This window comes from Eptatretus burgeri, chromosome 16 (assembly GCF_056783735.1).
Source record: "Eptatretus burgeri isolate ZD-2024b chromosome 16, Ebu_testis_v1, whole genome shotgun sequence".
Classification (NCBI taxonomy): Eukaryota; Metazoa; Chordata; class Myxini; order Myxiniformes; family Myxinidae; genus Eptatretus; species Eptatretus burgeri.
Window position 1 is genome coordinate 26,130,620 of NC_140976.1, and position 17,500 is coordinate 26,148,119.

The following is a 17,500-nucleotide window of genomic DNA, read 5'->3' on the forward strand; positions in this document are numbered from 1 at the left end:
TTAAAAGATCCAAACTTCTTATTATACGCAGACTGTGGGTTGTTGTCCATCCTCTGGATTGTTGTCTATCCTGGACGGACTGCTGGCCACTTTTTAATTTTTCTGTATTCATGATCGAGGCTCGTAGCAGAATGATGGAAAGGGGGAAACACCGACAGCAGAGTATAAGGGGAGGGGGAGGACACATGAGTGCTGTTCTTCTCTGGCTATATTCTGGCAACGAGTAAGAGGGCTCCATAAAGGGCTGGTTACTCCGCTAATGGAGAACGACGATGGACATGCATTGTCGAGTGTGTCCCGTGCCGTGTCCTGTGATGACTTGTAATTAAGCTTCTGGTTATGTTCTGCATGTTGTTGATATCTTGGGGTGGGGGTTGAAGTTTCCAGTTGCCATTGTTTTTGTTTTGGATGACCTTGCCCACCCCCCCCTGACATATATCGATCATACCCGGCATTTTTTTTTTTTTAATATTTTCAAAATAAACTGATTCACTGGAGTCTTTTTTTTTATTTTTGACAGATCCATTATGTCATTGCATTGTGCAATGAGTTTGACTCGAATACAATGGAAGACGAAGAGGTTCTAAGTTTGATTGACTCACCTGTTGTGCACACATGTAGGTAGAAAGCTGTGCAGTGGAAGGGCTTGTTTTGAAAGTCTTGAGGGATGGTAAAGTGGGTGATGTTACCCCTTCCATCCCCACCCCGCATGTAACCTCTTACCCCTTTGTAAAAGAAAATCATGCATCTTCCCCTGATATGTTCGATGAATTGTATGAAAACGCTATTTCATTAGAATACACATGCTGCAAACGAAATTTATCACAAACAAGATTTTCAAGTGATTGTGTCGATCAATTAGACAGATATCGGTCAACCATAAATCACCATAGTTCCAGTTCGGCAAAGAAAGTAGGAGAGAGCTCAGAGCGATATCATGATACCTGTCTCATTCTGTACAATATTACTGACTTGCTTCAGTGAGAGACGTTGGAAAGGGCAGGGGAGGTCACATGACAGGGCAACTTGTCAGGTCAGGCCAGATCAGATTTGTGACTTGCTGCAGGTATCATGTAAACCTGTACTAACCTGTTGTATGGTCTGGTTGTCAGAAACTAAACTGTCTCCCCCACCAGGTTTTCTGGGGAGGAGGGTGTATGATATGGACACTCAGTAGGATTAAAAGCAAAACCTGTCAAAGGGCGGAGGAGCTTCTTGTGAGCCAACGGTCATCCATATCTTTGCCAAACTCTGTCTGTGGACATCCTGCAGTTGGGTTACTTTTTACAAGGAGGTTGGTGGCAGGATTTGCACTCCGGTCACCGTAAAACCCTTCATTCTGCAAAACGTACAAAAAGCAAAAATAAATCTGAAAACCTACTCCGTGGGAGTACCTCCTGTGCAGGCCCTTCGCAGGGCAGCTCACCGGATGATGAGATTGGGGCAAAGCTTTAGTGCGATATGTGGTCCACTCTTTGACCCCCCACATATATGTGGACCCCCCACATATATGTGGACCCCCCCATGCTTTGATGAAAGGAGGAAAAACACAGGGTAACCTTCCCGGATCAGATTTCAGTAGTGTGTGTCGGGGTGGTGCTGAGGTGTCCACCAGACGGTGGTCTCCTTGGGTTAACCTGAGGCGGTCCCTTTGGGTGGGTGCCTGGAATGTCTTATCCCAAAGAGAGAATGATCACCTGTCTCTTATCATCTGAGCTCAAGCGTTTGGACATCGGTATTGCAGCACTCTCTAATAAAGGTTCGGAGACCGGATTGCGGCGAGATAATGGTGGGTGGTTACACCTACTGTTGGTCTGGTCACTGATGGTTACCATGCCCAAGGAGTTGCTGTAGCTATGTCGAATAAGCTGACTCCAATGAAAATTGAGGTAACACCGGTCAACGAGCGTATTATGAAACCAAGCATTTTGTCATTTCCCTGGTCTCTCTCTGTATATGCTCCGGTTGAGGCGAGTGATCTCGCCATCCATCCATCCATCCATCAGGACCATACTCTGTGCAGAGCGTAGCAGTCTCCTTGGCTATTGGGTACAATCCTGGACGGGTCGCCACTCCGATACAGGATAGCAGTATGCTGGCACTCATTTTGCCAACCTCGGAAGGATGACAGGTTGAGTTAACCCCACCTGGTGTTAATTCAACAGTTGAGCGGGATTTGAACTCAGGACCCTGGGATCCCAAGCCCACCACCTCACCATTCAGCAAACACCAGGCATAATCTCACTGTGAAGGATGCATTCTATGCTACATTCTATGCTACAGTAATTTTTTCGAAAATCAAAAATCGGGCCACGAGCGACTGTGCGCAGTACATTCAGCCATATTGTCAAAAATTTCCAGCCGGATCCTATGAAACTGTCTGAGAAGGTAGACTTTGAATGAACCCTGGTCGAAAACAATTAAAAAAACGAAGTTCGTTATATCTCAGAGACTATGAGTCAGATATACATGAAACTGGTATGGTAGGTTCATGGTATGTTCTAGTTATGTGTGAGAAAGAACCGTTGCCTAGCAACGGCCGACTACCCATGTCCGCCTCCCGGCTTGTTTTTTTCTGTCTGTTGGGTAGTCGATCTTGTCGGAAAAATAAAAAATTTCATATTTTTTTTTTTGAAATCTGTTCTACCCTTATTATCACTTTTTCCATCGATATGTTTGTCCGTCCGTCTGTCTGTCTGTCTGTCCCTCTGTTCTGTCCAGTGCTCCGTTAATACAATGGCGATTTCAATGAAACTTGGTTGGTAGGTTCATACCATGACCTTGTTGTGTGCAAATGAGAACCGTTGCTATGGACACCACCGTTGCCGAGCAACGGGACTTTGAAATTTTTGAAAAATCATAATTATTTTTCGAAAATCAAAAATCTGGCCCCGAGCGACTGCGGACAGTACATTCAGCCATATTGTGAAAAATTTCCAGCCAGATCCTATAAAAACTGTCGGAGAAGATAGACTTTGAATGAACTCTGGTCGAAAACAATAAAAAAACGAAGTTCGTTATATCTCAGAGACTTTGAGTCAGATATACATGAAACTGGTATGGTAGGTTCATGGTATGTCCTAGTTATGTGTGAGAAAACCGTTGTTATGGACCCCTCCGTTGCCTAGCAATGGCCGAAAAACCTCTAAATGTGGGGGTATTTTAACGAAAAAACAATCTGCAGCATTTACCCTTGATGCTAGAATCATAAATTTTCTTGTGCTTGATCCTTAGGTCATTCCCCATCGAACGGGCCCATAACGTCAGGTTCTATTGGGTAGTCGAATACCCATGTCCGCCTACCGGCTTGTCTGTCTGTCTGTCTGTTCGGTCCAGTGCTCCGTTAATACAATGGCGATTTCGATGAAACTTGTTTGGTAGGTTCATACCATGACCAAGTTGTGTGCAAATGAGAACCATTGCTATGGACACCACCATTGCCAAGCAACGGGACTTTGAAATTTTTGAAAAATCATAAATTAATTTTTTCGAAAATCAAAAATCGGGGCCCGAGCGACTGTGGGCAGTACATTCAGCCATATTGTCAAAAAATTCCAGCAGGATCCTATGAAAACTGTCGGGGAAGATTGACTTTGAACCCTGGTTGAAAACAATAAAAAGACGAAGTTCGTTATATCTCAGAAACTATGAGTCAGATATATATGAAACTGGTATGGTAGGTTCATGGTATGTCCTAGTTATGTGTGAGAGAACCGTTGCTATGGACCCTTCCGTTGCCTAGCAACAGCCGAAAAACCAGATATACATGGTGTATATAACAGCTTGGCAAAATGCCATATAGCCAATATGACGTTATATTGTTCCTGGAATGTTCCAGAGGAAGTTTTGCACCAAAGGTCATAATCCTTGCCCTTTGACCTTTAAAGGTCACAAAGGTCAAATTTTCAAAGTTGTGGGAATCGAACCGGGTTTTCGACCTTCTTCGACGAACTAACTCCAATAAGCTATAGCACGTATCCTGTTTCCTTATTTTAATGTAGACAACATTGTTTTGTGACCGTTAAAGGTTATGCAAAGGTCAAATTTTTTTAAGTTGTTGAACGAAACCTGGTTTATGACATTTTGCAGCTAATAACCTGTCACTCGTATGTTGATCATAAACAGGTGATAATGAAGTTGTTTTCCTGAGAATGGGTGTGGTGCGCCCATTATGGGCGGAGCCACGCCCAAAAAACATGTTTTAGGGGGTAGCCGATTTCAATTTGCATCTTCTCCTAGGGGGTTTGTCGAATCTGACAGGGGTTTCATTATTTGGTTAGCCCAATGGCACCTGCATAGCCGTACGGAGCTCGATTATTTTTTTTTTTTCATTTTCATCCCAAGGTCAAGGTCACGAACTTAAATTGCGAATTTTGACAAAAATCCATCTTCTCCGAGGGGTTTGTCGAATCTGGCAGGGGTTTCGGAATTTGGTTAGCCCAATGACACCTTCATAGCCCCACAGAGCTCGATTTTATTTTTTTTTCATTTTCGTCCCAAGGTCAAGGTCACAAACGTAGAAAATTGCGAATTTTGACATAAAAATCCATCTTCTCTGAGGGGGTTTGTCGAATCTGGCAGGGGTTTCAGTATTTGGTTAGCCCAATGGCACCTCCATAGCCCCACAGAGCTCGATTTTTCATTTTCGTCACAAGGTCACAAACTCAGAAAATTGTGAATTTTGATCTAAAAATCATATGACCGCCCAAACTTTGAGAGCTATATGACGTTTTATTGTTCCTGGAATGTTCCAGAGGAAGTTTTGCACCAAAGGTCATAATCCTTGACCTTTGACCTTTAAAGTTCACAAAGGTCAAATTTTCAAAGTTGTGGGAATCGAACCGGGTTTTCGACCTTCTTCGATGAACTAACTCCAATAATTAAGCTATAGCACGTATCCTGTTTCCTTATTTTAATGTCCACAACATTGTTTTGTGACCTTTAAAGGTTATGCAAAGGTCAAATTTTGAAAGCTGTTGAACGAAACCGGGTTTTCGACATTTTGCAGCTAATAACCTGTCACTCGTACCACATCCTGTTGATCATTTTTATAACTTGGTCAAAAATTATCACATTGTCTCATCCTTGACTTCTGAAACCATCTACATCGTCAAATACCGCTCGTGAACCATTGTCGTCTTCAGACTTGTTATTATTATTGTTATTGTTGTTGTTGTTGTTGTTGTTCTTCGTCACTTGTTTTGCTCATTTTTTTTTTTGACATTTTTTGTCTCGGCATCCACTTGTCCGATTAACACAATTTTCAGGATAGGAGTGACCATTCCCCCATGGAGAATATTTTAATGATGATTGTGACCTCATAGGTCATGTGGTATGGCAGTTATTATGGATTAAACGCAAAAAATGAAAATGTTACATCTCTGAAACCGCTGAGCAGAAAAAAATTGAAACTTGGCACGTGTCATTCTACTCACAATGGGGAATAAAGAATTCCAAGGATGACATAATGGTAGACTTGTTTACCTTGAAATCGAAATCTTTGTTTACCATTGAGATTCAGTGTGTATGTTCGGACTTTTACATTTTTACCAATTGAGCTTGTGTCATCAAATCTTCAACAAACATTCATTATGAGATTGTAGAAAACACAAATGCATAAAATGTACAATTGTTTTTTTAACTGTCTTTTTCGTCAAGTTTAGTTTGAGTCCAAAGCGGATACGGACGGACTTTGCATTTTCCGATGCTTTCTAGTTTAACTTGGCACTACACTGGTTCTCACATTTTTATTAGAACTGACTGTTATGAAACTGGATGCTAATTTATACTGCTTATATACATAAACAGGTGATAATGAAGTACAATCGCAGATTGTATTCAACAAAAACATTTTCACATCGATTACACTGAGAATTCCGGTTTGGTCCAACAGGATGATGCAGAGGTGGTGCACTTACTCGTGAGCTGTCCAGTCTGGGTTAAAATCCCAACCCAAAATAAAGTGTCGGATTGCTGATTTGGTGGTCGAGCATTGTCATTGAGTACCCCATCTTTCGGATGGACGTTAAGCTAGTGGGTACCTGTCCACTCAAATTATCTGGTGGACATTAAAGATCTTGTGATGTTTTTTGACAAAAGGTGAGTGAGTTATCTCTGGCGCTCTGAACAAATGTGCAAATTCTGGCCATAACCAGTTTCAGTTGCATAACAGCCCTGACCACCTGGTTCATGAAATACTTGGGCCAAAACCTGTGAAGGTGTTATTAATTGTTGCCATTATAGTAGTCAATGTAGTTCTGGTTATTGGTTCACTAAAAAATATTTTCACGAAAAAAATAAGTGACCACTATATTCGTTATTGTTGTGTGTCTGTCTGTCTGTCCTGAGCATAGCTCCGTGGGTTTTGATCGGATCCTGACAAAATTTTGGTGGGAGGTTTATATCATGATCTAGTTGTGTTTTTCTGAAAATGGGCGTGGTGCGCCCATTATGGGCGGAGTCACGCCCAAAAAACGTGTTTTTAGGGGGTAGCCGATTTCAATTTGCATCTTCTAGGGAATTTGTCGAATCTGACAGGGGTTTCGGTATTTGGTTAGCCCCACGGAGCTCGATTTATTTATTTATTTATTTTTTTTTTTCATTTTCATCACAAGGTCACGAACTTAGAAAATTGCGAATTTTGACATAAAATTTTTTTCTTCTCCGAGGGGTTTGTCGAATCTGGCAGGGTTTCGGTATTTGGTTAGCCCAATGGCACCTGCATAGCCCCACAGAGCTCGATTTTTCATTTTCGTCCCAAGGTCAAGGCCACAAGGTCATGAACTTAGAAAATTGCGAATTGTGTTTTTAGGGGGTAGCCGATTTAAATTTGCATCTTCTAGCGGGTTTGTCGAATCGAGCAGGGGTTTCAGTATTTGGTTAGTCCAATGGCACCTGCATAGCCCCACAGAGCTCAATTTTTCATTTTCGTCCCAAGGTCAAGGTCACAAGGTCACGAACTTAGAAAATTTCGAATTTTGACATAAAAATCATACAACCGCCCAAACTTTGAGAGCTGGGATGACAATATTTTTTATGCATAATCTTGAGGTCATTCCCCACCTAAAGTCTTGAAACCATTTTGCTCTAGTCTGAACACCTTGCCCGTGGCGCCCCCTTCAAGTTTGTTTTTACGCTGATTTCATCAAAGTGTGGATAATCCGATGAGTGCAAAATGCCATATAGCCAATATGACATTATATTGTTCCTGGAATGTTCCAGAGGAAGTTTTGCACCAAAGGTCATAATCCTTGACCTTTGACCTTTAAAGGTCACAAAGGTCAAATTTTCAAAGTTGTGGGGATCGAACCGGGTTTTCGACCTTCTTCGACGAACTAACTACAATAAGCTATAGCACGTATCCTGTTTCCTTATTTTAATGTAGACAACATTGTTTTATGACCGTTAAAGGTTATGCAAAGGTCAAATTTTTTAAAGTTGTTGAACGAAACCTGGTTTATGACATTTTGCAGCTAATAACCTGTCACTCGTACCACATCATGTTGATCATTTTTATAACTTGGTCAAACATCACATTGTCTCATCCTTGACTTCTGAAACAATCGACATCGTCAAATACCGCTCGTGAACCATCGTTGTCTTCAGACTTGTTGCTTTTAAAGTTGAAAATATCTTGCATGTTCAATATGATGGTGGAGAGCTAACTTGTTTGTATTGCACATAGGTAGAAAGTTTTAGATTGTGGTAAGGACGAAGTGAGTCGTAAATCCTGGTCCCAAATAGCCTTTGTCCAATCTTTGACTCTCGAGAGGTGGATAAGGGTTTGAAGCGAAGAGGTGGGGTGGTGCTTCATGTGTCAAAGGAACTGTTGAATGGAGGAAACAAAATATGCAGCCAGCATCATAGTTGTTTCGTTATAATTTGATGCATCTCGACAAAGACAAACTTATTAATTTAACCTCACTCCACCACAATCTGCTTGTGCTCTCTGTTCTTCTGCAGTCTGCCAACCCAGACGAGAGTAGTGCCACATCAGTGTTGGTGCCACTGAAACAGTGCAAGCAAAAGATGATTTGTGGCTCTGACAAGATTTGGTCAATTCTATTTTAATGAAAATTCTTAAATATTTTAGTGTAAAAGTATTTCCAAATACCATGACAGGAGTCATTGAGTATGAAGACGTTTATGTCACACTGCTGTGGCCATTAATGAGTGTTTGGTTGATTCAGGTTTCATTTGAAGAAATGCTTTATTTCACCTGTGAACGTAAGTCATGATTCTGAATTTTGGTAGTTTCACCAGAAGGATGTTATTGGTGGACCATCATGTGTAATGTGGACAAAGCAGGGACAGAGCAGAGGGTGCAAGACGAGAAAGGAGGCGATAGATGGCAGAGACAACCAATCTGTCTGTGATGTGAAAGTGATAGGCCCATAAACTCAGCTTCATCGTGGGATATTCCAATGACCTTGAAGGCCTTTGTTTCCACAGCATCAAACTGAGCAAGGTGTGAGGCAGGGAAACCAGTTTGGAGGGGAGAGCAATAATCCATCAAGCTGCGGATGAAGGCCTTATTTTATTTCGGTGGATAAAAGTTCAGGTGTGTAAAGGAAGGACTTTGCATGACAAAGGATACCCAGTTGGCGGCTGGCTTTGGAGGCCAACTTCAATACGTGGTTTGCCCAAGAAAGATCATGGTTGATAGTGAGACCCAAATGTTTGAGTGACTGAACTTCTTCAAGAGGATTATTGGGAAAGTAGATGTGAGGGGTTGCCAGATTGCCTTTTCGGAGAGAGATTGAGATTGAGATTGAAATTGATTGAGATTTGTCAGGATTGAAGCACCTGTTCCAAGTGCTTGACCAGGTTGTAATTTTGTCAAGGTCTGAAGAAAGGGAAGAGGCTGCAGCCTGTCTGTCTAAAGGATGGGTGATGTCATGGCAGAGGTTGAAGAAGTTGGCAGAGATATAGAGGATTTTACAGAGAGATTGTTTATGAAGATTAGGAATAGATTGGGGTACAAAACTGCCTTTGGGCACTCCATCCTTGACAGGAAGAGGATTCCATGGAGAGCTACATGAAGGCGACAAAAGTAGAGAAAACAACCATGTGTGGAGTTGGCCTTGGATTCCATAGGCAGACAGTTTGGAGAGCAAGGCAGGATGCCGGACTGTATTGAAAGCTTGAGATATGTCCAGACAGACGGCCCTGATCTCATGTCTGACATTGTGGGCCTCCATCCATTGTTGAGAGTTGAAGCAGCGTGTCCAACATAGAGTGACCTGGTCTGAAACTAAATTTGTGATCAGAGAAAAGGACCGATTTGATGTCAAAAATTTAAGTCTTTCTTACATCTAAAGTTTTTCGCCCCTGCGACTTCATTTGTTGATGTTGCAAAGAAGTAAGTTGTCAAATATTTATCTTTGTGACATCCCAAACAACCTACTTTATTAAGACTTAGGCCATGGTGGAAACAAGTAAACATTTGACTTTTTTCTTTCTTCCAGGTAAGTTTTTTTTATTTTATTTTTTTTTTTATAAACAATTATACTTGAATCAACTTTTGTGTGTAGAAAGTCAAGGCTCAGCGAAGAGATGAAGCCATGAAAAGCAGAGAATTACAGCCACAGCATGGTAGAAGGACATAACAGGGGGAAACAGATTTTAACAGGGGACACACATTACCTTAAGTGTTTACTGAAAATTTGAGAAGTATATTTTATGGAAGCATAAATTTTGTTCAGGCTGCCAGCAAGAGCTCATCTACTCTTCTCAAAGGACCAATTAATGCTAAGGGTCGTTAACGTCCATCGATTAATGCTACAGGATTGGATGCCCATCTGAGGACAACACACGCCTTGATGAATCACCCTTCCTGTTAAACACCAAGATTACAGTTTGTAGCTGAGCTGAGATTCAAACCTAGGCTTGACAGTTCAAATGAGAGTGTGCACACCTCAAGGCTGACATGCAAGCTCTAATTCTATCACATTGTCATTAAAGACCAATAGGGTGGGAAAATATGTCTGCCCCTCTTGTTCTGGTCTACATGTAGTGTTGGTACATACTTCATGGTTTATTAGCAAATACAACCCGTCGCTTTGCTGACGGGAATATGAGGGGGGAGGGGTGGGAGAGTAAGGAGGAAGGGGAGCGTGAGGAGGATGAGAGGAGTGAGGAGGGGTGGGGGAAAGGGAAGGCAGCATGAGGGGAGGGCAAGGCAACGTGGTGTGAGAGGAGGTTCCGTCTGAACATAACTACCATCTGGATACGGGCAGAGATAACCACCATCCGGATGACTGTTATATAAAGGAGGGAGGGGGAGAAAAAGAGGGAATGGGAAAGAGAGGGGTGGAGAAGCAAGGAGGTAGGGAGACTGAGTAGGGGTAGGGGTGGTGGTGTGGGGGAGAGGGGAGCAGAGTGTAAGGGAAGTCAGGGTGAAGGGAGGGGAGGGGAAAGAAATGTGAGAGGAGGGGAGGAAGGCAGCATGAGGGGGGGAAGGCAGCATGAGGGGAAGGGGAGGAAGGCAGCGTGAGGGGAGGGGGAGGAAGGCAGCGTGAGGGGAGGGGGGAAGGCAGCATGAGGGGAAGAGAAGGGTAGTCAGTGTGAGGGGAGGGTCTGTCCTGATGTGACCACCGTTTGGAAGTATGGAGATAACGACTGTCCGGACATAACCATGGTCCGGATATGTGCAGAGATTACCACCGTGTGGATATGTGTGGTGATAACCACCATTTGAATATGTGTGGAGATAACCACTGTTTGGCTAAGTGCAGAGATAACCACTGTCTGGATACATGCGAAGATGACCACCGGCCAGACATGTATGGAGATAATCACCGTCCGGATATATGTGGAGATAACCTAACCACCATCCAGATACATGTGTAGATGACCATCATTAGACACATATGGAGATAACCACGGTCCGGATATGTGCAGAGATAACCATGATCTGGATACATGTGGAGATAACCACCATCCAGACACGTATGGAGATAATCACCATCTGACCATAACCAGCACCTGGATACGTGCCAAGATAATCACCGTCCAGACACGTCGGGATTCAAACTCGGGCTACACAGCTTAGAGCGAGCATGCGTACCTCTCGGCTATCCTGCCGTGATGTTAACAAAACGTTTCATTTTTTTTCAATTTGTATTTATTTATGCCGAAGTGGCGGGTCATATAATGAAAGAATTTCATACAAAAAGGGGAAATTTCACATTTTCAGCAAGCCAGCCATCACCCATTACAGCGCAGAACAACACGGGGCCAGCATGCACAGGCATGTGCCTACTGAACATTGTTCAAGTCGATTGACATACAGTATTCAGTGACAGTGTTAATATTGGAGAGTGCTCACCAAGTGGATTAAGCACTCCAATGAAATAGTTGAAAAGGAACCGCTCAATTGGCAAGCGATAGCAATCTCCGAGCCGCCGTCATATTAAGCACACATCCTCCCGGAGACTCCCGAAATATCAAATATGTCTGAATTGTACAAATTGACACATTTTTAGACGTCGGAACTGCTGCTAAGTTCAATTCTGGAGCTCAGATTTTGTGATTTGGCTGAGTTTAAGAGATTCTCGAGGTTATGCCATGTGCAGAAATGAAATGTAGCCACAAACGCTGTCGTCTCTGGGCGTTTATAAACATTGCAATGTACCCAGTGATTCGTAGCTATGATGAACAGGCATTCGATAATGAGTGACGAAATTGAAAAAAAAACTATCGTTAAGAAATCGTTGCGGCCTGTTCCAAGTCAAGGCATGGTTGAGCAGGCCAAAAAACATGGCACCTTCAGACCCCAGCAAAGTAACCCAAGATGCACCTTCAGACCCCAGAGAGTGAGGTGGCCGAGGATTGCCTGATAAAGGATATAATTAAATAAAGTCGTTAATTATCTTCAAAAGGGGTGTTTTATTAAATCCAAACACCAAATTTTCACTCGTACACTTCCTTGGAGTTCCCTTAGTATGCATACAAAGTTTCAGGCTGCTACGTTTCATGGTTTTGGAGTTATGGAACACACACACACACACACACACACACACACACACACACACACACACACACACACACCGACATTTTTTTTAGTGTAGATGCCCAACTTCATCTTGGGATGGATACTAAAATATTACTTGTGGAAGGCGCTTTTTCCTTCATTATGGAAATAAAATATTTCCTTGAAAATAATTTTTGTTCAAGCGTGTCCACGTGTCGCATTGCCAAAGATTCTGACCAGTGGTACAGTTTTTGTAATCACCATCTAACCTCTGTCGACCGGTATCTTGACTCAAATGTGTTTTTACATTTAATCATTATGTTAACCCCTTCCGTATGTCCCTCCATACTGTGCTGTCTGTCTGTTTCTCATTTCCCTGTATCTTTTACTCCTGATCTGCCTATTCCCTTCTGCTTCATTGTTGGTGTGTTGAGGTCTCAATGTCGTTCAGCTTTTCCAAGAGCCTTGATCTCTATCTAAAAATAAAAAGAAGAGGGTGGTGTTTCGAGTTTGGTGATGAGTATTGTGCCAGTAAAGTTGTCATACTGCCTTTGGCCTTTGAGATTGTGTCATGAAGTGTATGACATGCCTGATGTTGTTCAATGAAAAGCATTGTTATGAACATTTGCGAATTTCCATCTTGCTGGCCTCTGCTGCTCTGCTTTGAGCAAATAGTGCTTTGCAAGAAATTTGTAATCTTGGGATCAATCAATCAATAATCTCAATGGAGTACCGCGGCAATGGATCGCCAGCCCTGACTTGGCTCCATAAGATTTTCATCAATCCTGAGTAAAGCTTTATAACACTACAGAAATTTGTTTGCTTGGCATTTGTTCAAGAGCACAACAGTATTACTTTTGCTGCAATGTGTTTTCTTGTGTTTGACAAATATTGGCTTGCGGTGATTATATGCATTATGTTTATTTCTGTCTGTCCAGGTGAAGCAGATCATGGAGGAATCTGTCACAAGGAAATTCGTCCATGAGGACAGTAGTCACATAATCTCATTTTGTGGTGAGTGCATGGTATTCTCTGTGTCACACATTATGGTTCTAAGTGGTGGGAAGAACTAGTGTGAGCAGTCTGTACATGAGTTCTTCCCACCATTGGGTGTGACGTTTCGTGATTCTGGCACTATATGTCTTAGTGCCATGTTAGTCAAGATGGCAGAGGGCAGCACGACATTGTCAGTGATGTGAAGAGTGAAACACTGGAGATGAGAGTTGGGATGACTGCATATCAGGTGAGATAACTGGAGATGACGAGATGAGAGTTTGGATGACTGGAGATGAGAGTTGGGTGAACCATTACGATTCTGAGAGTTTAAGACGGTCAATGGAGTACCGCCACAAAGGATCACCAGCCTTGACTTGGCGCTATCAGATTTTCATCTCTTCTTCAAACTTAAGGAACACCTTCGTGAAGAATATTTTTTTCTTCTGCCAATGATGTCCGAGCCGTTGTGAAGTGCTGGTTAAGTCAGCCGGATGCACAGTTCTATCGTGATGATGTCAAAAAAAACTACTTGTATGTAGGTAGAAATGTATGGACCGTAGTGGTGATTATGTTGAGAAATAAACGATCACTATCTATGGTATCTATATCTATCTGTACATATAATAAATGTCAGTGTGTCTCCTCCATAACTCCAACACCATGCAACCTAGCGGCCCAAACCTTTGCATGCATACTAAGGGAACTCCAAGGGAGTGCCTGGAGTAAAATTGGGTGTTTAGGTAAATTTAAACACCCCTTTTGAAGATAATTAACTCGTCTCATGGAAAAAAAGAACAGGCTTATCCTTGGTCAGCCCGTTCTCCCTCGCAGGGGGTCTTAAGCCACCATTTGTTTCAACCTACTTTAAAATGCCTTGCCTTGGAACCATGATGTCATCATACAGCGTAATTAAGGTGTATAATCGAAATCTGTCTTTTAGTACAGTAGATTAAAGAAAAATCGTTCAGATTGTGAAAAAAGTGTGAAATTTGGCATACATATCCATTTTTATATGTTCTTTCATATAAGAGCAGGACACACCTGATCAGAAAACATTTACGGCCGCCATCTTGAATTCCAAAATGGCCACCACCGAAAATAATATTTTAAGATATCTCGGGCACAAAGAGATTTAGCAAAATGAATAAAGAGTCTAATCAAATGCTTTCACACACAAGGAATCCAATAAACACACTTAAAATGCTCTATTGTCAGTCTTTCTGCTTTAAAATGACATATACACTGTCCCAAGTATAGTTCATCTGGTCTAGATACAGTTCTGACTTCAATCTGTATGATAACATGTTCCTGCACAATGGCAACGTTCAGTGCATGGGAGAGATGCACAGAAATATTTGTATGGTGGTCTGCATGCCTTTTTGCAGCCGCATTTGAACAGCTCTGTGCAGGATTTGGCTGCCTCGGCAAGTGCTGTCCAGAAAGGTATCCGCTATTCAATGGCGTTCTTCGTCCATCCCTAGTTGCATGGGCTTGGTAACTGCTGCCTAGACATCAGCGCTTGGCCCCAGATGTGTCCTGCCTGGGATGTCGACCTCTTGATATGTTCCGTGAGGGCTGCCTTTGTGGGGGGTAGGCGATCTATATGTCTTCCTTTCGCGAACAGAAGCTTCCTTGCCCGATTCACTTCAGTGCATTCACTGGTTCTGTCATAAAGACGAATGACGAAACTTTCCAGTTGACACACATTCTCATCTGAGACTGATGAAGGCTCTTGGGATAAACTCAAGAAAGTGTCCATTACATCAGGGAAATTGGTCCAGATGTCCCAAGCGGTTTTCTTCCCAATACCACTGAATGACGACGACGTGTCACAGCCAGTGAAGGCATGAAAGACCAGAAGAGCTTTGGCCTTATTTTCAACAAGACTGTTTGCAAACGTGTGAGCCGGTATTAACCTGTTGTGTTTCTTGACTCCATATGCAACCCATAGTTTGTCAAGGGATAAAGCATGAAATATGGCAATTGCAAGGACAACGTCAGTGTTGACTGACCTGATCAGGATTCTGTGATGGCAATTTTGTGCACAATGGAGAGCATGCAAGAATAACCTCGTGTCTGCTTCTTCATGGTTGCATGGAGCTAGAGAAGATTCTATGTTGCACTCTTGGGAAGAGATAACATTGGTATCTTGTGTGCTATGTAGCTCCTTCTCTTGTGTGGATAACTTAGCGACGCACTGTGACAGGTAATGATACTGCTCACTCTTATTTTGGTCCATGCGAAGAAAGCTCTGCCAGTTCTGCGGAATTGGCGAATAATTTGTGACAATAATGCGGCTCCCCGTTCCCCTCTTTCTCGTTGAACTCTTCAAACTGTTGTCAATATATCGATCCCATATAACATCCAGATGTTTTGTGTTTTGCAGATTTCTCAGTACATCAGGCAAGAACACATTTTCAGCATAGTCTCCGAATGTTGAGCAGGACTTGGGAAGCAGCATATTGACTATAACAGATCCATTGAGAATCTTGGAATCTACCTCTGGTGAACCACACTCAGAAGCCGTATTAGTAGCCAGCTTGTCGAAACATCCAATAAGGTCCAATTTAGTACATTGCCTCAGTTCTCCCATGTCTGATAGAGAAGGTGGTGATCCCTGGTTTTCATGACTGAAGAATTCATCCATGTCCCCTTCTTGGGACTGACAAGATATGTACATTCTGCCAAACAACTCACAGTTGCTTTTCAGAGTCCTAATTTGGTGTGATGTTCTGGAGTGTTTTGAGGGTGAAGTCTTGTGGAAGGGAGCCATGTTGTTCTTTGGTATGATGTCTGAAATTGGTTTTACTCACTGCTCCAAGGGTTCAGCAGCATATGTGTCGTATTATGACTGCCTATTTGCTTCCACATTCCTCAGCCTAAAGATTGCATCTTCTGTCGTCACCTCCTTTGTGTCCAGCACGATCAGATCATTTGTATCTTCTGTGAAGGGATTACCTACTTCTTCAAATGTTGCAACCACAGCTTTGACGTGTTTGGCAAATTTCAACTGAGTGGATTGTCCCTAATCATGGTGATCTGTAGATATTGTGGAAGTAATTCCAAATGAATTCTCAAACTCATCGATGATTCGAGCCACTTCAGGACCAGCTGTAATCCTCTTGATCAAAGCAGAAGGATTATCAGTGATTCCAATCACACTGCCATCTCCTTTGATGTGATCATTCATCTGTTCGTGGGCTTGGTCCATAGCCATAGCAGAGAAAGTGTAAGGTGATCTCTGCACCACAAAGTTACCATTCTCAAATTGCTCATGAACTGATGGCACTTGCTGACGAAGCTGTACCATGTCCTTGATATTGATAGGGAGCCATCTTGCATAATTTGTGTGATCCAAAGAAAACATCGATGGAACAATTTGTCCAAGGCACTGAACTCAAACTCAAAGTTTGCTTCACACAGAGAATGCACAAATTGCAAGAGTCGAAGTTCAAGATCCAGAACCAAAGCCCAGTCTTGGAATTGAGGAACCTTACTGCAATTGACTTGATGCCAAGTTTCAAAATCCATTGTGTCATCATCTGGCCCAAGTGATTTGGCATATGTGATGTACGCAGGTTTCCAAAGGAGGTGCAAAGCTGCTGCCGTTACTTGGTGTACATAGCGAAACCTGGTGACGTGCGAACCCTTCAATATATCAACAGCTCGACCAGAGGTTGTGACTTCAGACTGCACAAGAACTGCTATCCATCCGCTACCACTGAGGAATTCTCCGAGTAATTTCAACACATTCATCTCTATGTGGAGACCTCCCATTACCACCACAAATTTATCCCAGCCAAAATGGTCTGGCCATGCCCACTGGATTTGTTTCGCGATGGAATATAATGGCTGATGCATGGTTATCACAGGTATTTGATCAGGGTGCAAATGCTGAATCATCCTCGCCACAAGACGCATAGCATGTTCTATCATAGCTGGCGTATGTGCTGGTTCTGCGAACAAAGGCATCAATGCAATGGGTGACACTGGTCTGATCTCAGTTTATTACCTATTGGTATGGTAAGCTGCCTATGAGACAAAGTCTTTGGTATCAAGTTCCATCTTGTTTGATACAAGTTCTAACATTGCACTCAACCAGCCGTCTTCTTTCTCTCTGGATGCGGACATGACGCTTGATTCAGCTTTTACTTGACCTGCAACAACTGGTGCATACAAGTCAGTTTGTGGCAGACCTGCTGGTGCTACTTCTGAATATTCTACCGGCAAGAGAGACGCTACCAATTAAATTGGATAAAGCCATTTCTACACGCTCATAGCATTTGGATATTAAACATCGAGCAAACACTTTTAAGTATTTAGTTGTTTATGAAAGGGTCTCATTTCGATTTTAAAGCAGAAAGACTGAAAATGGAGCATTATAAGTGTGTTTATTGGATTCCTTGTGTGTGAAAACATTGAATTAGACACTTAATTCAAGTGCTTAGGCTTCTTGGTGACCAATAAATCACAAAAATGGTTTTCGGTAGTGGCCATTTTGAAATTCAAGATGGCGGCCGTAATTGTAGT

The 17,500-nt window shown here is 42.5% G+C and overlaps 1 protein-coding gene across 13 annotated transcripts in view; it reads left to right on the forward strand.

Moving 5' to 3' along the window:
• The window catches only part of SGSM1 (small G protein signaling modulator 1), a 165,695-nt gene that overhangs the window by 1,637 nt on the left and 146,558 nt on the right, over positions 1-17,500 (forward strand). For 12 of the 13 annotated variants that reach the window (XM_085859292.1, XM_085859284.1, XM_085859285.1 and 9 more), the window contains exon 3: positions 12,913-12,988. Coding sequence is in view for 7 of the 13 variants with exons in the window: in XM_085859284.1 (XP_085715410.1) it covers positions 12,913-12,988 (76 nt within the window). In the remaining 6 variants the exon portion in view is untranslated. Of the gene's footprint in view, positions 1-520; positions 618-12,912; positions 12,989-17,500 lie in introns of all 13 variants that reach the window. The other variant, XM_085859289.1, reaches the window with a different exon arrangement.